This window comes from Hermetia illucens, chromosome 1 (genome assembly GCF_905115235.1).
Source record: "Hermetia illucens chromosome 1, iHerIll2.2.curated.20191125, whole genome shotgun sequence".
Taxonomy (NCBI): domain Eukaryota; kingdom Metazoa; phylum Arthropoda; class Insecta; order Diptera; family Stratiomyidae; genus Hermetia; species Hermetia illucens.
This window is the reverse complement of record NC_051849.1, coordinates 28,557,260-28,582,100: the sequence shown is the minus strand read 5'-3', so window position 1 is coordinate 28,582,100 and position 24,841 is coordinate 28,557,260. Positions and strand designations below refer to the sequence as shown.

Genomic DNA, 24,841 nt, shown 5'->3' with positions numbered 1-24,841 from the left:
CTGTTAGGTGACAAGACAGGTCGCTTCGCGTATATTATCAATGCTGCTATCCCCCATAATAGCAACATTGAACGGAAATACGTGGAGAAGAAGGTGAACTATGAGCCATTGGCCCAGGGAATCAAAGAAATTTGGCATCTCGAGCGGGTGGTTGTGGTTCCCATAATATTGTCAGCTACAGGTATTGTACCTAAACCCTTCACGGCTTCCCTTGATGTCCTTTGACTTTCTCGCAGTCTGGTTCAAACCATGCAGAAGTACACCATTCTGCATTCGTGGTCGATGTTGCGGGGAGCACTTGACGGATTCTCCCATTAACCTAACACCGGCCACCGCCACCCGCGCCCCTTTAGTTTTTAAGTAGGTAGGATCGTCCCAGCGTAAATGCTTGACACTTAGTGCTAGTATTAGGTAAAATCCGGCAATAAGCCGAGATTGTGATAACTCGGATAATAATAAAGAACGCTATCTGATAGACGCTCACTGGAAGACTTAATAGTTAATGGTCTAAAAAGATCTTGGCCCAACAAAACCCAAAGCAATCGATTTAATAAGAGCAGATTTTTGGACTATCTGTAACAGTCCCAAATTTTTCCACATAATTAGAACTGGAACCTTCCTAATAAAGGCAAACAAACATTCAGAAAATTGGATTCAATCAAGTAATCTTAGAATGAACTCAACTGCTGCAGGAGATGACTTTAATATCCAACATCCGCAGAGCTTCCAACCTGAAGCTGGTTACATCAATTCCATTTACAACTTCGAAGATTGAGGGTGACTCTTCTGAATTGCGAAATAGCTTCCAATAGCAGAGCATAATTCATTTTCCTTTCTCCTGGACAACTTTACACACTTATTCTTACATTCTTCATAGTGGTTTGATGCCTCCTAAATTCATCAACAGGAAAAATTAGTTCAATATCTTCCTCAACTGGAGTGGTTGCATTCTAGGTTTCAACTCCACTAAAGCAATCGAAGATACCAGTTGTCACAGGTTAATAAAGCAACCTGCTTCAAGTCTTCCCAAAAGACTTGCGCCTTCCCCTGTTTAAATTGTAGCGAAACTGCGAAAGGATCAATGTCCACCATCATATGGTTTTTCCCTTTCAAATCATATAATGCAAAAAGAAAACTTTTATATGTAGGAGGTCATACCAATATTCCCTTTATCCTTACTGCTTGAGCAACTTACATCACTGAGATTCCAAGAAAACATAATCTTTTCTGTCAACGATTTAAGCTGAAAAGGCAACAAACTACAAACCATTGTGTGGCTAAATGGCTCCCTTGGTTACCACCAGCGACCAGATGGTCTATTGTCATGCATCTATCAACACTAATTAAACCCAATGGGGAGCTTTATTCATATTCCAATTTATTAGAAGAAACCAATACAAATCATTTTACTTTTTCCAAACAACATCACGCCAATCTGTCCATTCATTGCTTCAGTGGACTCAGTCTGAAATGTTTCTTTCCAACGCAGATCCCAAGAGAAAGCAAAATTTCGATTCGCTTTTTTCTATCCTCGGTGGATAAAAACGGAGAAACGAGAAGAGATCTAGCGTAAACCTCAAATTCATGCAGGCACAACTTCATTTCACTCTCCTTCAGACTAGAAAATTAACTTCCCAAGTGTGCAGACAAAACAGACTAATGGCTTATCATGGCCTGAGGAGTTAGCACATTGCATCCAAGCAACTCCCAAGACACCATCACACTATCTACTCATGATACAGTACAGCATCTTTTACTCTGCACAAGTACCCTCGGATAACGGCATCATTTGTAGAAAGTTACCGTTGAAAGAAAACGAGCAAAGCATCTTGACTCCGTTGGTTCTCCTCTAAACACTTTAGCTTCAGGCTACAGGCTGTACTACGGTGAAGACAGAAGGGAAGGAAGCATCCACAACAATGGGATGCTGCATGCACGATGAAGAAACCAAACAATTTTGATTGATAGCCGTATCTTATTTACAGCGCGGTACGTAGCCATCACCGTCTATGCGTTGGCTCCTCCACACGTCCAAGAATGGTAAAACTTTTTATTAAAGACTGCAAAGATAGGGCAGAGGCAAGGCGTCGGGTTGCACTGCATCACCATTTAGCCTAGGCTAGCCTCACCTAGCCGGGCCAGCTGAAGCTGTAGATGACGATGATGATCGGGAACTAGATCATGAGAAGTGAAGATATTGCCAATAAGCTGATGCTTGATCTGCAAATTAACCGCTGCGGTTGGGTTCTGTGCTCATGACGATGGGACACAATGGTCTTGTGGTCGAGGCACAATGCACCACCGTCGTGTCATTAGATACGAAACCTGTAATTATTACGCCGTGCCGTTATAGCGAATAGCAGGTTGTCGGCGTGGTGTTGCTCTAAAAGTCTTTTGCGCACTATTGCTGAAACCTACCTGTAAGATAGCTATTGGAGATTGCAACCTGTTGGTTGTTCCTTCTCAGGTTTCTGGTTTGAAACGTGACGATGTCAGACGATTATCTCATAGGGAATTATCTAGATATTTGCAAGTAACCTGTTGGTTAGAGCTAGGCTTAGAAGAGCCTAATAATAGTAGTTGCGCGGTTGATATTGTTTTGTGGAAAGTCTACCTAGAATAGGTGAAGGCTGTAGATTAGTGAATTGTGCAGTAAGTTTGCATCCAGTCTGGTCGATTCTGGTTCTCATGTTCTTATATAATGTAACAATTAATTGACCTATTCACTCGATGTCGATCTTTTTAGTTAGGTTTCTGATGTTCAAGAATATTTTAGTGTTAAGATTCATTTTTTGGATGGATGGATAGATGGATGGATGAAATGGATTCAGACTCAGACCTTCCCCAATCCCATACACAAAAATCTTTTTATTCTGTTATTTTGACGGACCTCTTTGCTAAGTACTGTCATGTCCTGAAGGTAGTGATTTCACATCTTTAATGATAAATAATGGATGAACTCAACCACCTTAACCTAGTGTTTGCAATATTAAGAAAAAATGAAATGCGTAATGATACTTTGAAGAAAGAAATTTAGATGCAGACCCACCTATGGAGTGACATCAAAAATCTTTTCATTTAAAGTGAATTGATTACAAAATAAGAAAGCAGCACATTGTTGGGATTCTTAAACGTTTCTTTTATTACATTCGTGTATCAGGTTTCAGGAATACGAAATTAACATTACATCATTCCTGGATGCTTCAGATCGTGTCCTATAGCTGCATGAACCCAAATGCATTGCTTCCTACAACTCGGAAGTCAAAACTAGGAAGATGCACTCAGAACGACCTTACCATCGCATGTTATTATTTTGGGCAAGCAAAGAAGCAGCCTTTCCCTTTTCTCCGGTTTCTTCTGAAGTTTGGATTTAGTATAATGATGACTGGAATTTTGGCGATTTCCATTCTCCAAACTACCCTCCCCCACATTGTTGGAACACGCCCCCTTTCTAATTTAATACTAACCTAGACTAATCTTATTATATGGACTTTAGCTGAACCTCACATTGCCTGATCCTAACCGAATCGGCTTCGTCAAATAAATGGATGCCGAGTGTTTCGTAACACATGATGAGTCTAATGACTCCTCTGAATTGAACTGATTCTATTGTAGGACAGTCGCGATAATGATGAGGGCATCATACTACTGAGGCTTACTTTAGAATATTGCGGAAGAAGGAGATATACAGAGTGACGAATGAATGAATATTCTTAAATTGGTGGTTTTGTGTGAGTACCTGTATTATCTGCGTTAATCCTCGGTCCTGTTTGGACACGGATTGATTTGGACACCACAATCAGAGCATTGCTTTGATTAGCACGGCGGTATTGGTTTCTACCAAGTACCTTGGAGGGCTACTTCTGTCTACATGATGCCAGAAAACCTCAGGTAAGGCTTCTTGGCCAGAACCACTTCAGATGAGTCCCGTACAGATTCCGGTTTGATCGTCTCCTTGACCTCAGAGTATTCGCCCACTGCATCACGATCAGCAAGTCCTCCTCTTTTGGCCATTTAGTGTTAATTCAACCGAATAGGTTGCTGCCCCGTTTGTCTCCTCAATACCTTTGAGCAACTGATAAGAAAAATTACATATCTATGGATTTTACGAGAGTGCCTGTCCGGTGGACTGAATCCGGCAGTCTTCTTTAGACACGGATTGATTTTGTGACCACAATCAGAGCCTCGTTTAGATAAACACAACGGTACCAGTCTGTACTGAACGCGCGGCTCAGTTTATTTATCCTGGTGGATGCAAGACCTACCTAAATCTCTACCGAACTTTGGAGTGCGGAACCCGTGTTGAACCGCAACACCACGTTTGAGGCCTGAAGGTCTCTTGTTCGGTTGAACGTAACCAACAACCCCCATGAAGCTCACACTAGGGTGCCAACCGCAAACAGCCAAGCTGAATTCACATTCTCCAGGATTTCGCCTGAAATATGGGAATTCAGGGGCTATCCCTTGCTTGCTGTCGAATGTCACGCCACGATCCTTATAAAAAAGCAATAACTAAAAATAATAAATAAGTATCGAGTAGCGAGTATCGAGAATGGAGATTTCAAATAAAAAGCTAACATGAAACATTTACTACATTAAGTACCAAATTATTTTGTGCGTAGCAACGAGACGGAGTGCTGAAGCTTCATTATAGGCGATTAAATTCTGCAGGCAAGTACACAATAGAAAAACAATAGAAGGTAATGAAAAAAATAGTCAATAGTTCCCCATTGTTTGCATACAAAAGACAAGGATAAGTAACTAAGCAACTAAGCAAGGAAAACAATAATTAAAGAAGGAGAAGAGAAAAGGCTCAAAGATGGAATGGTGGCTCCAGATAAGGGAGAAAAGGGGTTTAAACGGAACTATTAGGAGTGACCATGCTCACTCTGCTGCATAACTAAGATATCAATCAAGAGAGTACAAATGGTGAAAGTCAAGCAAGGTATGACCAATGGAGTCAAGAAGGATTTAACAACAAAGTTGATAAACTCCAAACTACCTTAGGAGCAGCGTGAACGAAGTGGTTCGCTGGTTCCCTGGCGCAAACCACTAGCTGTCCTTGTCTTTAACTTTTTTGTTTGTTTGGTAAACCCAGTGTGAGTGTGAGAGCAACTTACTTTCCATTCGGTCCGGTTGGACATCAAATCGATGTGGATTTAGAATATCTCAACCTTTAAACCATCCAATAAGTTAGTTACGGTCGAGTGCCCTCTTTGAAACCTATGCTGCTCCTTTTCAGTGAGATGTGAAGCAAGATGACAAAAAAAATTGTAACCCTCTTTAAATGTATAGGGATCTACTCTTAGATTCAACATAAAGCAACCAAATTCACCTCAAGCGTGGAGGTTTAGAGCTCCAAACTTTCTTCACATTTCATGCCAATGGATATAACCATTTCTAAGAATAGTGCATGTGACGGACAGACAGACCGACAACCGGATAGACAGACAGACAATGCACCGATTTTAATAAGATTTTTTTCTCTTTCAAGACCACTGCCACCGATATTTTTACTGTTGATATCTAGAAGAATCCTTCCAATTTTACTGCTAATGATAATTATTATGAATAAAAATTATCAAAACTTTCCTTTTTGAAAACGACTGAAAGTCAAATCGGAAACTGCCAGCAGTTTCTGCGTTTGAGACGTGAGGCCCAACGTTGTCATGGAGTGGTCTCACACCTTAGGGAAGACTTCCTCTCGGGCGAGTTGAATGGACCGTCTGAATTGTCTTAGTGCGCTACACTCCAAGGAGATTCTGATCCAATATGGATTGTTGCGCCAACGATTATTATTATTATTAGAATAAAGCTCCTAGTTTGGATGGTTGACGCACAAGCCAGTTACCCGTAGACGATGTGATCGGAAATTGGAAATGGGAGTGAAGACAGGTTAACATTTACTGAGTAGCCAAAGTGTAATCTATTAATTGCCAGTTCGTCTATTCATCAATTCATCCACAGTAACTAGCCTGTGAGCTGCCCAAGTTATTTGTTCAAAATAGTATCAGGCCAGCGATGACACCCTGTAAACAAGTACTGATGAAGACTTCAAGCTTGTGAGTATCAGTGGTGGTTGTTTGATCTAGTATCGAGGTAGCTGTATTTTCAGATTTCAGATTAGGCAGCGAAAGCAGATCTAGCGCAGTCCAGTTTGAAGGGACCGTCAGCAGAAACCATGCTTCTTAGATATGTAAATCGATCAACGCCTTCCATGACCAAATGCGATGACCCTTCGGACTAAGAATCTTGGTTTTCTTGGTGTTCACTTTCAGTCTAACGCTACTTAGCTCTCTTTCCAAATCCAGAGTCAATTGGCAGGGGTCCATGCTTCGAAGAGCAAGCAGATGTAATGAGGCAAGATTTTATAGTCCATTGAAGTCCTCCACGTTCTCTGGACAAGGGCATGAAAACTTCACCGATAACAAGGAGAAATAATAGTAGCGACAAGATACTTTGGATCTCTAAATCCTCTGAGATTTTACGTCGGTTTAACACGTGACTTCTTGCGCCTTCGTATGTCGCTTTGATAATGTATATTAGTTACGTGAAACACTCCAGGTAAATTCCCTGTTCACACTATCGAAAGCTTTCTCGAAGTCAATGAGGAGCATGTGGAGTGAAGATCAAAACTCCGCGCACTCTTCCAAAATTATCATTAGGGTACAGATGTGGTCAATGCAGACAGATGCAGAGCAGAAAGCAGTCTGATCACTGTCGGGCAACCTTTCGACATGTTTTTTGATGCATTTCAGGATTATTTTAGCTATTGTTTTTCAACGGCAAGGAGTACGCAAATACCCCTTCAATTGTCGCACTCAACATGGGTTCCCTTCTTTGAAATCTAAACGATCATTCCCTGGAAAAGCTCACAGATTCCCAGGACGTCCGTATGAGTGGAAGTAACATATCTGTAGAAACTGCAAGTGCAGTGATAAATAACTCCGAGGAGTGACCGTCGAGCCCAGCGTTTTTACTCCGAGTCTGTGGATGGTTGAGTTCGAAGAAGCAGTCCGTATCGGCCTGTTACGGCGACTAGCCATTTCTTCCACAAGATACGTAAATTCATCGGATGTGGGACGATTAAGAACCATACTGAAGTTTTCCCTCCCATTTCTTCAGGGCTGACCGCTAACATTTTTGACACACTATTGGAAGGTTATCCACTACACTATAGGGATGTACACTTCTGAAATCATTCCTTTCAGCGGCATCTCCCGCTTTCCTGACTAGTGCAATAGCAGATTCCCTTTTGTCACGGCACAAATTGAACTGAACATGGTCAGACTTCGCTCGGTATTGGATTTTGAGCATGCCAAGCCCGCCATAAGTCGCAGCGGTCAATAGAGCCTTCAATCCCTTCCGTTCACTAATCCGCTCCTACAATTCTACCCTTTGGAACGTGGCCAGTGACTTATGTAGCACCCGAGAAAAGAGCATAGCTAGCTAATTTCCGTCGCGTTCTTTAGTTTTCACGCGGGTTACTCACGCATCTACCCTGCGCAACGCAACCCTACGAGAAGTGGCGGACGCAACAGACAACCACAACAAATGATGGATCCCTTTGAGGCTGATGCCAGCGCCTCTTTTGTTACGCACATAATGGGAACAACTCCTAAATCTATTGCTGATCGCAAAGTGATCAATTAGATTGCTCGTACAGTGCCCCTTAGTTGAGACTTCACTGACGGTATGAAGAGTTCTGTGCTTCCACAATATGTCATCAATGACGAAACTGTGGAAGCTGAAGAAATCCAAATGCCTACGGTCGCGGAGATCACGCTTCCCCCATCACATGTCCGTGCAAGGCGTTGCCAGAGCCCACCTTGGCATTTAGATTATCGATCACAATCACAATGTTACTTTTGGAAAGCCTTTCATAAGCTGCATGTGATTGCTAATAGGCTGCATCCTTCTCGAATATATAGGGGGTCGAGGGTGATACTCTCCAGGGTTCCACTGTCTGAATTCCTTTAGACCCAGAATATCCAGCCATCATGTCAAAAGGAGACATCTTTCCAAAAGTTGAATCCAAAAATTAACAAAGATTTGATTAACTTTATTTATTATTCAAATGAAGAAGAGGACGCAGTGATTCTAATCCACCGTTTCCACGCTTTAGTGCCTTCTCAACATGAGGTATGTTAGATAACTTGGAAGTGATCTCACGTCTGAATAAATGATTTATTTAGAGGTAGGAATGGTAATTGGGTTGATGTTGAAAGGCAAGATTTTGATAATGGAAAGTATTTTTGGAATCATTTTCAGTCTGCTTCCAGTTCCAGACTAGTTTTCACTTGATAAAATACCGGTAAAACTGGCCCAAACTTGAATTTAAATGTGCTTGCCCGCATACTATATCCTTCTTCGAAGAACAGAGCCTTGTGGGATTCCAGCAAGACTGGTACATGGAGAGCAGAGCTCTTACTGAATTTTAAGCATTTTTGATCGTCTAAAGAGCTGGGAGTTAGGATCACTTAGCTTCAGACCAGCCCATATTTCCACATGCAGTCGAAAGCTTATGTGAAGGAAGCAGACTACTGTGAATGCTTCCCCGTCAATACCGAGCAAAATAGCGGTTTTGACAATTAGAAAGGCATATTCAACCGAAAGGCCAGTACGGCTGGCAAACTAGAAATCTAAAATAGAAGTGATATCATGCTATGATAAGAGTTCAAAAACTCTCTGTGCTTCCTCGTAAATCAAAACGATAACCAAAAGACTGTGGCGCGGCAGGATTCGAAATTTATTTCGAATGTCGCGAATACCAGCGGACAGATGACGCCACCGGCGCTCCACTCAGTTCAGACCTCGCTGTAAGAGTGAGGAACAGAGTAGGTGGCGAGAAACGTCAGATAAAAAATAATAATAAGAAAAACAGAGTTAAGAAGATAGTTGGCAGTCATTGTGAAAAGAACGAGTTTTGTGCAGAAAGAAAATAGTTACGGACGGAAATCAGTATAATTTCTAATATCATTGAATTATAATATGAGTACTTTTTTGAAATTGTGTATTGAACGTTGTTAAATACAAGCTCTTAAAAGACCAATAATTGTGGAAGTAACTTGGCAATTAATAAAAATACTCGAATTGATTGTTGGGGTATTTTCCCCATTAGTGTCGATTTTATTATATATTTTACCTTGTTCCCCACAATTTCTTTCCGAAAAGTAGTCCTCATTTGAAAATGTAATTTTTAACTCTCAACAAGTAAACAAATCCGTGATCCACTAACCGAATTATCCCAAAATTTTCATTAACATAAACAACAAAAAAATATGAATGATGACGAATAGAATTGTCTTCAAATATAAATGCACCACCTAATACACCTAATAAAACTTTATCTGCAAAAAAAGATCCTTGGACTTGACAAAGCCCACCATAAATCTAGAATTTATAACCCATCAAAAACCTATCTTGAATATAACACACAATTTATCATGTACGAATATGTAGGCCGCCTTTTTTCTGCTATTTTCCATTTAAAAGTGAAAACTTTATGCTAGTCCGTCTGTAACTAAAAAAATTGCAATATGTAAATTAGATTGGAAACCCACGCCTACTTGTATCTTACATTCAATGAACCATCCATGGGCTTCGCTAGTCAACCCGGTTTGACTCTTACATGTTCATATAGCAGCAAAGATATTTTTAAATTAAGATACAAACATGTTCAGCCTCTGTATGGGCAGTAAATTCCCTTTCGATTTCCTTACTTTTTCAAAAATTCTGATATAGATTGCAGCAGTTAAGTGGTGGTAGCCATTTAACGTAACGATATTTCTCTTCTGGTGGAACTAGTTTGAAGCGATTAAGGTCTAACTTTGTAGGAATTCAAAAGTTGAAGTGTTAAATGCTGAAAGGGTGAAACTCTCGTCAAAGTAGGCTGGGGAATGTAGGGCTTCATTTAGTAGCAAAGAAACATAGAAAATTCATTAATTTTTAGTATTGGAAGTTGTTCCAAAATGTCCTGGGTGCTGTCAGCCTCCTGCTGAAAACCCATATGCTTTTCTGACTATACGCCTTAGTATTGTAAAAAATTACTATTTGTTACTTACGATTGTGATGCTTTTGCCTGTGGCCTTTTATAGTCACCTGTCACAGATCCAAGTCATAGGGCAACTGCCTCCAGTTCTCCGAATGACGTCAAACTATGAATGGATCCATGCATATTCATCCCAAGTAGGCTGTTCTTCGAGTTGGATGCTATTCATTGCATCTACACACCCAGCTATAATTTATAGCGAAAAATAATGAACATATCGCATTTTAAGTAGGTTTACACATGATCCAAGCGTGCAACAATGTTCGAAGATGCCTTCTCGCCGCCCGGCAGAATCGAGAGGTGTCTCTCCGAAAACAAGTCCATCTGCAAGGTAAAAGTCTTTGAGGCATAGCCAGAAAATGCATAAGAAAAATGAATGATGCCATGACGTCGATTTGCTGTTTACTAGCTCCAGCCACTCCGCTCGGCAATAAAGCCCCTGCAAAACCCGACCCAGCTCCAAGTAAAAGTGATATCGTGTACAAGGCCGTTCGCTAACTATACAAACTTTAATTCGCCTGGCACCAAGCAGTAACAGTAACCAGCAATAAGAGCTTGTTGTAAGAAAATCTACGTTAAGTAAGTAATTTGCTTGTCAGAAGGCTGAGAAGGCTGAGAAGCAATGGTATATGAAGAGGCCATTGCTACATGCATATATGAAAAACCGTATCAAGAGGAAAATCCAGGTTCGAGCCAGGTGAGCTGTTGAATGGGTGTTGAGTTTCGTGTTGCATGTAGCGTAAGCATCTGTACTTCTACTCATTGTACTCGTATATATGCACATACGTGCATAGTACCTGTTACGAACCGCTTTATGAGACAATGCACATTTTCACTTTTAATGCAAGTGTCTAATGTTATTATTATGATGCGAACATCGGAGATATGATTGAAAGTTAGCTGAAAGGAATTAGAAACGAAAAGGGTGGAAAATCATGCGAACGTGTGCATCTTTCTGAAACTGCACTCCCGATAGCAAGTGTAAGGTTTGAGGAAATTGCTACCTTTCACTTTCAGTTAATAATGATCTTTATATCACAGGATACTCCCACATATCCCACGAAGTTGATCACCATACAATCTTCGATAATTAGCGGCTGAGTTTCCAATCTTATCTGAAAATTCAGTACTGAATTACTCGAAAAGTACTTTCTTCACAGGCAATTTTGAAATATTTTAATGGAGCCGACTCCAGTTAGGATCATTAAGGAGGTTGAAGGTCCTTCGTAACTCAAATCATACAAAAGAGACGGCAAAAGCGATCAGTCTATTCAAATTAAGATTGGCAAGATTAGTTGCCAGTTATCTCATAGCTGCTGGAAATATACACTCATATATATTCATGGATTTCATAAACCCCTATGTTGGCGCAGTACGTCAACCACACGTATGCCATTAATGTTAGTTTTCAACAATATCCTTCACCTCTCCCACTTCTTCCTGACAGATTAAACCTCCTCTTTCACTGTTTTGTGCGACATAGTTCCAGGATGACCCACTCTACCAAATCTACCCCTATCCCAACTACACCACCAACCCTATCCTGAAAGCTGGTGCCAGTTCATCGTCCCCACCAAGTCTGTTCAAATTTGATCCATCCATTACCCTCCTTCCAAAAATTCATCACTGTCACCGCAGAATCGTAGCTTACTCCTGCCTTCTGGCCTCATGACAAAATATTAAACTCTATGTTACATTTTTAGGGATCACAGAGTGAAGGTTGCCTTAGTTAAGCTCACTGGCAATGGTGCTCTAAGCGTGTTTCGGTATCCTTTTCCTAGCTGAACATGTTTTTCTTCTCTGCCTTTCCCTGTTCTTTCTGTCACCTTACGTATTCCACCCTCAAACACGATTTCACTCGTTATTTACATTATGTGTGCATAAGTTCCTCCGCCCTTAGCCCGCCTGATCTGTATAACAAATTCTTTGTCAAACTATCTGAAATCGTAGCTATAATGTTCCCTCCCTTTTCCGCCATTGAGAAAATTTCAGCCTTTCTATGCTCGACAAAGCTAGCGTTCTCTGGCTCTCCAAACAATTCCTTCCTCGTCTTGCCAATTTTGTTGACTTTCGTAAGAGTTGGTTCTGCCCTTCCCTTCGAAGTCGTCTAAAGTTACTTACATGATAAGAAAGCCCCGAAATGAATCCGCTTTAAGGCAAAGCAATTTTAGCTTTTCTGATCTGCCTCCCCAATTCGACGCCCACATCACTAAAACTGTTTATAATATGATGAAATTAGTTTGAAGTTGTTTCCAGCATGGAATGACTCCTTCTTCAAATCTTCTTCTCTGAGGAGACAGATCGCTTCGAATCTTTGGATTTCCCTTCTTACCTCTTCCTTGGTTGAGTTCCATATTGACAATCTTCACGCTCAATCCGCTACTTTCTGTTATCGCACATCCTTTTCCTCTCCGTGAATTTTTTTAGGATAATTCTTGGAATGTGTTAAATATCTTCCTAGCCTTTCAGTCAGAAAAATGAAAATATTACTCTAGAAAATTATGATTTTACTCCATGCAATTTTCCCTCTGCCCGAACCCTTAACAGATCATCATTATCAACGGCGCAACTACCGGTATCCGGTCTAGGCCTGCCTTAATAAGGAACTCCAGAAATCCCGGTTTTGCAAAGAGGTTCACCAATTCGATATCCCTAAATGCTCTCTGGCGTCCTGACCTACGCCTTCGCTCCATCTCAAGCAGGGTCTGCCTCGTTTTCTTTTTCTACCATAAATATTGCCTTTATAGACTCTCGGGGCTGGGTCATCCTCACCCATACCGATTAAGTGACCAACCCACCGCATCCTGCTGAACCGGATTTTATCCACAACCAGATAGTCGTAGTATCGCTTATACGAATACGTGAGGACTGACAGATAGATGAAATTATTAACGCTCCTAAAGTTGTAGACTGTATTCTCTATTATTCTGGTTTGACCAGTGCGATTTGATCTTGTTGGCTGTTTGGTTTTTGCTGGAGACGCAACTGACACAGCTGCCAGAGCGTGTATAACTGGCTTCAGACAATATCGCAGCTTTATTATGTCGATGTGTGTGCTATGATCGGATCAGTTATCCAACACTTCGAAGAATCCAAAGGCACTGCGTTTGGGACGGGGCAACTTGAAGCGTTAGCCTGCACCGAACAAGTGACATCTTTTCGCAAGCCGGCCACACGTACTTCTGTGAAAGCAGACGGGCTGAGACCGTCATGCTAGGATGCGAAAGATTGTCAAGCATATCGAAAACCCTCCTTCGTAAGGTGGCTGGTAAGTTGGACCTAATGTTTCTGATCAAAGTTTTACAGGATGCATTGGGGTCGATGTCCACTCGCTGAAATACAAGGGCAGCATGGGATTCTCACTTAGGTGAAGAATTTCATAGTCATTCGCTTAAAATTCGGCGATGACTTCCGGATTTAAAATAGTGGTCATAACGATGGCGTACCAAATCGGAAGAATATCTGCTAACTGGCTGTTCATTAGGTCCACGAACTTGAATAGTACCTGGTACCACATGATGTAGTCCAAATCACCTGCCTCTCTAGACGAGGTCTTATAGGAGCGCTGGTAACCAGCCAATCGTCGAGGATGGTATAAGCTTTGACAGAACTGCCTTTCAGAAGTCATTGGAAATGTTTTATGCACCACTAACAGCGAACAGCCCTCGATCGTAGGCGATGTAACATCTCTCACTGCTTGACAACTTGTAAGACGAAACCCAGAGGACCCCAAGTACTAATGGAAAATTCCTGCTTCAGGTAGTCCCTTAAAATGCTTTTTCAGCTAATATTCCAGCAACCTTTGGAATGCAGCGGGGTTATAAAATAGTATTTCGCAATAGAGCGGATATCATCCCAAGAAGCCGCGTAGCCGAGTACTTTGCTCCTGCCCCGCATTCGTCTCAGTTGATGCGTAGTTTTGCGAGAAACACAACAGATATTTCTCTCTCCCACAGACGCTCGAGGTGTTGATTGTAGTCGGTCAAAGCCACGAATATGTCGTCCAAGTAACACCGCACGAACGGACTGTATGATAACCATCTTCGGAAAGTCCTTTCCCGCGATTGCCAACATATATTTCGTCTTGCCTTCCATTTGGTTGAAGGCAGTTTGTACGTCTCGCGTCGATCTTCCCATGATGTCAATATCGTCAACATAGGTCAATAGTTAATTGGACTTAAAGGACGCATGATAGGGCATCCCCTTGTCTTAGACCGTTGTTGATGTTGAATGAGCTCGATAGTGATCTCGCGCATTGACTAGGGTCACTTAGTCTTATCACTACAGTCGGGATACCAGATTGTAACTTGGCTGTGTACAGACTTACCCTGGCTATGCTATCATAGGTTTCCTTGAGGTCGATGAAAAGATGGTGTAACTGATATCCATATTCCAATAGTTTTTCCATCGCTTGCCGCACAGAGGAAACCTGATCTCTTGTTGATTTGCCTGGAATGAAGCCCCTTCGGTATGGCCCAATGATATTCTGAGCGTGTTGGGCTTTCCGGCCTAGCAAGATAGTGGAGAATATCTTGTAGATGGTACTTAGCAACGTGATACCTCTATAATTACTGCACTGCGTGATATCCTCCTTTTTATGTATGAGACAGATGATGCCTCTTTGCCAGTCGCCAGGATTTGATTCGCTGTCCCATACTTTGAGCATTAGTTGATGAACCGCTTGGTTTAATTGGTCGCCTCCATATTTAATCACCGACTGTAATTCCATCGGCCCCTGGCGACTTATGATTTTTAAACCCATGAATTGCACAGACTGTTTCTTCTATGCTTGCTGGTGGCAGCATTTGTCCGTAATCTTCAATTGGCGGGACCTCCAACTCGCTGATATTTTGGTTGTTGAGCGGTCCATCAAAGTACTCAACCCATCGCTCCAATATGTCCATCCTGTCGGAAATAAAATTTCCCTCTTTATCTCGGCAGGATGGACATCGAGGTGTAAAAGGTTTCATCCTGCTGACTCGTTGGTAAAACTTCCGCGCCTGGTGCGGTTGCTCCCTGTACTTTTCGAGTTCACAGATCTGCTAGTTTTCCTAGGCTTCGTTTTTCCGTCTGTGAAGCCGCTTTTCCTCTCAACCGAGTTCGTGATAAGCCTCTGCGCCTACGCGCGTTCTTTTAGAATGCAACATTACTCGGTATGCAGCATTCTTCCGTTTCGTTCGTAGCTTATATTCATCGCCAAACCAGCCGTCCCGATTTTTCTTACGACTGGGGCCAAGTATGTTTGCGGCCGTATCAATGATAACGCTCTTCAGGTGGTTATGGAGATCATTTGTTCGTGCTTCATCTCCAGGACATCTGTTAGCTACGGTTATTTCGGCATCCATTTCCCCGTTGTAGGTATTATGGAGGGTTATGTTGTGAATGGCTTCAGTATTCACCTCATCTGACTGTCAGAGGGGATTGTAGGTAGTGGCGTAATTCCAGCTCGGAGCACTATGCCAACGAGATAGTGGTCCGAGTCTATATTGGCCCCCCTATATGTTCTTACATTCATCCAGGCTAAGAGGCGGCGACGTTCGATCAGCACTTGGTCAATTTGGTTGAAAGTGGTCCCATCTGGAGAGGCCCACGTATGTTTATGGACCGCTTTCCACGCAAACCAGGTACTTTGAACAACCATTTCGTGTCATACGGTTAACTGAATACGCAGTCTGTTATCGTTGGTATCCCTATGTGAGCTAACTCTGTAGGGACGTGAACATTTATGAGGCTTATATTTCTAACCTTGCCTCGCAAACGCGGAGTCCACAGCCTTTCGCTTATATTTTTAAAGCCGATAACAGCAGGTTTCATCTTTGGCTGACTAAGAAGCCTACTCCGAGCACATGGTTTACTAGATAGCGGTTATAATATATGGTGTAGCGGCTCTTCTCCCGGAAACCGGCCCCTATCCAGCGTACCTCCTGACACGCTGTTACGTCAGCCTTACATTGGGACAAGGTATCGGCTAGCTGCTCAGCAGCATTCTGTCTGTACAGAGAGCGCACGTTCCATGAGAAAATGCACAAATCGTTATTCCCTTGTCGTTCCCGGGTTCGTCGTCTTGAAATTCATCTTGTCTGAGTTCCTTCTGTGGCTTCGTAACTGTGGTTTTTCATGTAGGGCTTTCAGTCCTACCCAACCCCAACCTGGAAGACCAGTTGGTACCTTTTGTCTCGTTTTTAGGCGCAGGAGACTCGCCTTCATCCTTTTCCGTCTGCAGTTTTTCGTGAAGAAAGAACTCCCAGCGATCACCACGTGGAGGTACGGAGATAGGGTTTCGTAGTTGAGCTGTTGGTGTTGGTTCAGCCGAAGTTTCCCAGTTTTTATGCTCCATCATGGGTACTAATCCATGTTTCGCCATGGAATCTATACTACTCTTTGACCGCCGATAATAACGTTATACATTATTAAATTTATTTGGAGAGATAGCGGAATAGGATGTATTTTGAGGACTGAATTTTGTATAGATTTGCCATTCTGTTTCTGTTTCAGATTTTTCAGCTAGATAGGTTCTAAGAACCATGCCCCATAGATCCTTATACCCCTATGTTTCACCCAATGTCAGAAATTACATCAGTTTCAAAAAATGCTAATTGAATCATTTCATTTAATGTCCCACATAATGATATTCCGTAAAAAAAAATTACTCCCTCTGGTAGGCACATATGTAGCTTCTTTTTCCGATCGCTTTAATCTTTCGGAAAATATCCCTCACTTACCTGTACCAGAATTTTTTTAATAGCCCTTTGTTAGGATTTTCTAGATTCCATTAGTCCAGCAATAAATGCAAAAGTTAAGGCCCTTAAGCAATTGGTCCATATTCACCTATTCACTACGACGGCTCTCATTATATGTATATACCTACGCGTGTTCTAGGCGGAAATATACGCCATACACAAATGTGCCTCCTTTAATCTGCAAAGGAACTACAGGGGGCAGAACATAGCTATTCTCACCGATAGCCAAGCAACGATCAAGGCACTTAAGTCCAACCAGGTGAACTCTAAACTGGTGTGGGAATGCCATGAGAGACTGAATACACTCGGCTCGTCCAACAAGGTCTGGATACTTTGGGTTTCAGACCATGCTGGGTTGGAAGGCAACGAGGCAGCGGACGAACTAGCCAAGAAGGGAGCAGGGACGTCTTTACACGGGCCACAACCCTTCTGTGGAATCGGAAACGGTTTCATGGCTATGAATCTAAGAAATGAAGAGGAACGGTTGAGGGAGCTATATTGGGCGGGCCTACCAGGGATGGAGCAATCCAGGGTGCTTATTGATTGATGATTGCTTAAACCTTGCCAAAAAGAACCTTCGAATGATAGTGGAAATTCTCATTGGTCACTGTCGGCTAAACTATCACCTAGGGAAGCCAGGGATATCTACGGACACTGCCTACAGGTTTTGTGCTGTTGTGACGAAACCTCTATACACGTCCTGGGGCAGTGTCCGGAGCTTGTGCAAAGTAGGTCGAAGTATGTAAGAAAACACTTAATACCCGATGCAAAGTTGAAAGATCTGGAAGTAGGGAACGGTTATATGCTTGCTTGATATACATATTATGATCAACGGGGACACCGTAACCAGTAAAAGGGGCACAATAGTTCTTTAAGGACGCGGTACGACTTTCCCTTAACAGAATAATAATAATAATGACGAAATTACTGAAATTAGTCTACGATTTTCCAAAAATTGCTACTGGATATTTCAATCATATACTAATCAACATGAATGGAATATGAATAGCGTTTCTATAATAGAGTTTATCAAAAAAAAAAACAACAACATATTAACAACATATCATTTTCACATATTTCAGGAACACATTCAAGAAGTATTGGACAAATGGACACAAATCGATGATGAAATCTGGGCCAAGGTTATTGTTTTTGAAAGAAACAGAAGAGTCGCAAAAGCATATGCCAGAGCTCCAGTTCTCACCATAAATGGATCTGATGATGGATTTGACGGAATGAGGTAAGTTTTTATAAAACTGAAATGATTTATTTGCAAAAAAAATATAACAAATACTTTTCAAAATGTGCCCATGCTCACAGGCATACATATATCAAAATTGATGATCACAATGATGATCACAACAAAAGTGTGCCTTGTTCCATTGTAGCATCAAGTCCAAGGTGAAATATTAAAATTAATGACACTCTTGTTTTGAAAAGTTAATTAAAAACAATAAAAAAAACCATAAATCGTTAGGCAATATCCCAAAACAATGATCTTCCCAATCACTTGATCATCCGCAAAACTAGCCTCAAATTTCAATTTCAGAATTGCCCTCAACAACCCATGTAAGCAATAAAAAAATACCATTGAACCCATCATTAAAAGATGCATATCTTATGGGTCAACATTTCTTCATTAAAACCACGCGTGTTCAAATAGATACATAATACATAGTATCTAAACGCATCAAACGGCAATAAAAGTGATTTTACACGAAAATGAAAAGTACAAATTTTGACATTTCAATGAAAATGAATCTTCTTTCTTTCGCAAAAATAGATCAAAAGCCAAATGTAAAGAGTAAAAATACAAATATATTTGATTCGAGTTCATTTTATACTATTTTTGACTTGTGGCTGCTTGAAAAAAAGAAAATACAAACTAGAGACATGCAATCATCAATCATCTCATCATCTTTTGATGGCACCACTTAAATGGATTTTAACTATTTCGGTTACATCTTTAGAAAGCATCAAACCAATGCGAATCCACCAAGTTGCAAAATTTGAAAAAACACAACTTGATCAGTAAATTATAATATACTTTTCGCAAGTTCTCATTTAGATATGATTACATTGAATCGAATCTGATGCGGAAAATTAAATTTTCTGTGAAAATAGATTTTAGATGGATCTACATAATTGAATTTTTTTCTTTTTTGTGAAGGAATTTGCAGACATTTAACGGTATTGTACAAAGAATCAAATTATTGTGTAAATTTTATTAAATACTGCATAGGAGGCGTTTGTGGAACGGAAATTGGGCTCAGATACATTTCTGAAAAGCGAAAAATGCAAATTTGCATCTACTTCATCGAAAAAAAATGTTGACATAGGTCATTACACCTATCATTTATTTACATCTCAAATTCGGATTTCTCCAAATGTGATTTTCATGTGCTTTAAATTAACATATTTCATTGAAGGCATGTTTTTTTCCTGTGTACGAGGCACTGGGCTATAAATCAAATTAGTGGGAAGACCTTGAATATTTTGAAATGCCTTTATTCAACTTTCTCCTTGGATGTTGTATTGATTTGTTTATTTTCCGCTGTGTACCAAGAACATGAGTCAATTTATTTAAATGCGACCGACATTTATCTTTCAAACTTTTACGGCTTCCACTTCTATGTGGTGCATTGGATTATACGGAGTAGCAAGCTTTGCTACAGAGCCTCCAGTTGACTAAAAATCCGTGGATATAGCTCTTAACAAATCGGTGCAGACCAAGTTTAAATTGTCATGACCCCTGTTATTCAAGAATAAATGTATCTTTCTGAAACCCGCTATAGCTAAGGTGAAAAATTATAAACCTAGTAGAATTGTTGAGAATCATTTCACCTCTACATGCTAATGTCCTGGAACTCATAAACCACGGTACAATTTCACAGTTTCCGCTTCCAAAGAGATCTTTGCTAGGATATGCAGGGTCATCAAAGATGTGTGAGGCCGAGCGTTGTCCTGGTGGAACAAAACACCATTCCTATTGGCCAATCCTGGCCGCTTCTGGTCAATCGCCTGCTTCAAACGATCGAGTTGCTCACAGTAGAGGACCGAATTGAGGGTCTGGTCATAGTTGAGCAGCTCATAGTGGATGACTCCCTTCCAATCCCACCAAACACACAGCAAAACCTTCCTGGCCGTCAATCCGGGCTTGGCGATGGTTTGGGCCGGCTCGCCGCACTTCGACCACGATCTTTTTCGCTTGAGATTTTCGCACATGATCCACTTTTCATCACCAGTCACCATCCGATTCAAAAATGGGTCGAACTCGTTCCGTTTCAGTAGTGCATCGCAGGCGTTGATGCGGTCCAAGAGATTTTTTTCTGTCAACTCGTGTGGCACCCAAACATCCAGCTTTTTTAGAATCCAATCTTCTGCAAATGGTTCAAAAGGGTTTAGTCGTCTATACCCAGTTACTGCCCAATCAAGCGAGTTCTCACACATCGGCGCGGACCTACGAGGTATAGACACTTTAATTTTGTAAAAATGGCAAGTGAGGGATCTAAGCGCTAAAATGACCGCCAACATTCCCGAGCCTGGCTAGCACAGATGCGCCCAAGAGCGTGTCAACCAAGCGCTTTGATGTAGCTACAGTATTTGCCAGCAGACCTTCACGATCACTTAGCCAATTTCTTTTAAGTTTTGGAATAACTCTTCCCTCTAGGTCATCTTCGGCCACTCAAGATAGTCGTTTGATCATCCTATTTTCCAAAAGTTTCATTACAAATTGATTACAAAACCCCCTTTAAAACATGATCCTGTCAAGTTTGGTGGAAATCGCACTATTACTAGCAGAGTTGTAATAGGTTCTTTGCAAATTCAAAACTTTGAATGTCAATATGACGTAAAAGTGGATATATTATCTGCATATACTATGTGCTAGGCACTAGTGAGACAAATTCACACTAAAATGTCTTAATAAAAGAAAACTTTTCATACCCCAGCGCCCAGCTTCCCATGTTTGATATGTCGAAGCAGCATAATGTCGATACTGCGAAACTGACGATATAGCGCATCACCCAAGGGAGAGGATACCACACTCGATATACATGCCGAAAGCGTATCTGCCGCTCCTGACCGCTTTCACAGCAACCAAAAACATAGCGTACTGCAATTTGTGAGGTCACAAGGGTTTGCAAAAAAATCGGCATAAAAAAATACTACTTTCGGAAAAACCAGTGTTCTGCATCGAAAAACAATTTTACCGCCACGTGGGATGAGTTCCAGGCGATCGCAAGCGCAGGCACTTCAAAGCGGTGCCAGAATTTCCCTTAAAGGAGTTATATGGATCGTTCGACGGGTGGTCTAAACGGCTCAAGTGCTGTATACAGAATCGGAGGGGGCCATCCTTTCGAATAATTTTGAAGGTTTTGTGTGAAACAAGTATCTTAAGGACTATTCTTTTCCCTTGTAAAGGCTTCTGGTATGGAATGCCATTGGTATGAAGTCTGAAGTCTGAGCTAGTCTTTGTGCATCTTTGTGCAGGTGCATGATGCTGATGTTCTGCAAATTTACAAACACAATCTGGATTTAATGAGATAAGTGCGATTCTGCAAGTAGCCCATAATTAGTACTTCCGAAATTGACGCACGATGAACGCTAGATAAACCGAAGTAGTTATATTTATAAAGATTTTTAAATAGAATAGATGGATGCTATTTTCTTCATAAAGCTGAATACCCAAAAAGTCCCAGTAGTGAAATATTTGGGAGTAAATTTGGCTTCAAAGTAAGAAGTACTTTCAGGTGCAATATCTCAAGCTCTGAAGACCGCTCAGCTGCTTTTAGACTGGTAAAGGAAAAAGTGGGGATTTCACAATAATAGGTTCACGGGATGTACACTTTCGTGGTCAACAACTTTGATGATGATGTAAACATTGATGTATTGTAACTAGCTGCTGACTGCGGTTAAACTGTTGTAGTAGCAAGTACTTTTTTGACACAAAGCTAAGCTACCTAAACCTCCTTTGGTAGTCAATTAATAGCGGTGCAAACTGGGCGCATGAAACGGTGACCAATCCAGTATTTCAAAGAAGCTCCTGATAAACATCAGAAAGCTGGGATGTCCGCAAACCATTTGATTTCCAGATTCTTCTTTAGGAAGGCGTGTCATAATTGACAAATATAATAAATTGTGACAAACCCTGACGAGCGTTTTGGGTTTAGAGATATGATGATAACATGAAATCTAACGGGAGATAGTCGTGAAAGGGGGACGGGAACAGACTTGAAGACGTTTCTGAAAAAAACACAAGGATAGAGTTGGACCGACCCCTTAGATAAATTGTTCCCCATTCAATTCCATTGACAATTAAAGAGTAAACTCTTGCCTAACATCCAGGGCCAGAGTCATCAGCCGCTACCTCATTTCTGCACTGAGGCATAAGCCGGCTGAATTTCAGCTATTATTCCGTGTGAGGGTTGAGGTAGTCGAGAGTCCGTAATCCACCTGATGGCGGTTTTCATCTTTAGTATAATTCATACCCATGTTTTGTTCGGGGTTTTATTTAAGAGAGAGAATAACACTTGGGGACCACTTTCAGCAATGCTGCTCCCAGGGCATAGCTGAGACTGGACCTGCGAGTTGTATCTGCCCTGGGTGAAATCGTGCTGGTCCATTTCGTCATTATGGATGGCATGTTCATAAGTCCTTCGAAACCTAGAACAATTAGTTGAAAGATCCTTGTGGCAGAAAAGAATAACGCATATTCAAAACGAATCTTGCACATCACGCAAGTAGGTATAGTTTAAACCTTTTCCGATAGGCGAAAATCTTTATAGAGAAACCTAAAACTTCTAGAATGGTAGTCTCATTGAAGTTTGAGTAGAAGAGAGAAGAAGAAGATCCCCCTCCAATTCCTTAAACTATGATTTTGAAAAAACAATAAAGTTGTTTTCGTTTATTGTAGCCAATATGAAGAAAAGAAAAAAGTTACCCAGCCTTTCGTATGTATTTTTTCGTCTTCCTGAAGCGAGGAACTCACATGTACTCTCTCTTTAGAATGCATCCTTAGATTCGCAAAATACTTTGAACAATGCAGGAAAAATCGGTCTAAATGAACTGACATAGAATGTACAATAAATCTCGTATGAAAAAGGATTCTCCTTTTTTGGCCTTTGTGCCTCCGGAAGCCGGGATGGCTCATCTAGATCGAATTCGTCATTTGTCTCAGTCATAAGGTTGGCCTGGGTGGAATCAAGACGTTTTCAGATAATTATCTAGAGTGTCAAGCCAGCGCTGTTTCGGTCATTTCTCATCTACTTGGACATTCAAATCAATCTTAGCTAGTGAGTTCTAGTCTAGGCGAATTAAATGACCATTCTATCGAAGACGAATCAGAGGACCAAATCATCGAAGGCATCTCGCTGACAACGTTTCCATGATGGGCAGGGCCGCTGAATGAAAATTCTGGCCCACAATCAAAATTATGTCGAAGACAGGACCCAGTATGAAAATTATACGGATCTATTGCTCTTTTTTATAATGAAATTTCAATTCCGGGCCCAAAAGAAAACTCCGGACCCGGCGGGAATCCTCTCTTTTCACCCCGGGCTCGACAGACCTGATGATAGATCGAACTCTATATGGATCGATGATATCCCCGATTTTATTTTTACCCATTTTAAAGATCGACGATTTTTTCAGAGCCGAAAATCAAGTCCATAATAGTCGAGACTTCTAATCCTAAAATCAGTTTACTGTCTGTCTGTATGTCACACGCACTTTCTTTACAAATGGTTATACCGATTGACACCAAATTTGGTGAGAAGGTGGAAGCTATAAACACACCGCCAGCTACATCATTCCATGTGGAACTTAAGGGGGTTCTCCATACGTGTAAAAGGGAAGAGTACAATCTTCTTTACGAAATATAGTCAGGTGATTGGTACCTCTCGATTAGAACTTTTCAATGCCGGCGTCAGTTCTAACATTTAATGCAAAAGAGGGGAGGGCGGGGGCTACACACTGGTCATTCCTTTTGTGGACCCATTTTTGGAACCTACCCAACAGAAATATCTGAAAAAAAATAACGATACTGTCACTATACCATGCCTAGGCTCCGAAACCCTCAATGTCGATATCTGTTTAAATAAAGTTAATAATAGTATATTTCTATAATGTTTAGTAATTGACTTGAACAGTACAGTGCACTGTAGGAGGCAATGTAGCCAGCATTGCGCTCGCCCGAGATTATTACCTTGATTTGACTCAGGTACTCATTCGCAGCTGAGTCGACTGGTATTTGACATCCAGTCATGATAACAAATCCCTCTGCCACCAATGAGATTTGAACTGCGACGTTCTATACGACAACCCAGCGCTCTAACTCAGTAATATAGGCTATTATATAAAGCATAATCCTACCAAGTTTGGTGCAAATCACACTATTACAAACAAAGTTATAATAGGTCAAAGTTGTCGCTTCTGTGCAAATTCTAAGACTTTGAATGTTAGTAGCACGCGGCAGTGAATATTCTGCCATAATATATACATTTACATTTCGTGCTAGGTGCTAAATGAAAAATGTTTTTATATAAGCAATACATAAAATGTTTCATACCAGAAGCGTCCAGGTTCTGGTTTCCCGACTTGTTTGTGTTAAAAGCTCCTTTTCAACGTTGGATTCCATTAATTGAACATCTAGCCGATATTATTGGTATTCAAAATAAGATCTTCTGAACAATAGTGAAAAAGCCGGTTTCAGTTTTGATGAGCCTCGCTATTATCCTGTATAAGCAAATCTTCGGAGGAAGTTTTTCTAGTTGTAGACAACTTAAATGAGCGCTAGGAACGTCAGTTATACAGCGGTCACTAACCCATAATGGAGCACATTTGTTTAGAAGTTGCGCATCTAGGTCTTGGGGAGCCAAAGTTGCCAGAATTGAAAAATTAAAATGATCGAGCATATTTTTGGACGCTTCGGCGAAGCCACTTGTTCGAAGAGAATAGCTCAAAGCTTCGTTGTTAGTAAGTAAGGGCAACTGATCTTGTCCGTCAATGTCCACTTTTAATTGCCATACTTGAGAGAGTTACTGAATAACTA

The 24,841-nt window shown here is 41.1% G+C and overlaps 1 protein-coding gene across 1 annotated transcript in view; it reads left to right on the top strand.

Moving 5' to 3' along the window:
- LOC119661342 overlaps window positions 1–24,841 on the top strand; it is a 268,028-nt gene that overhangs the window by 95,388 nt on the left and 147,799 nt on the right. The window contains exon 3 of the mRNA XM_038070643.1: window positions 17,874–18,031. Coding sequence (XP_037926571.1) covers window positions 17,874–18,031 — 158 coding nt within the window. The remainder of the gene's footprint in view (window positions 1–17,873; window positions 18,032–24,841) is intronic.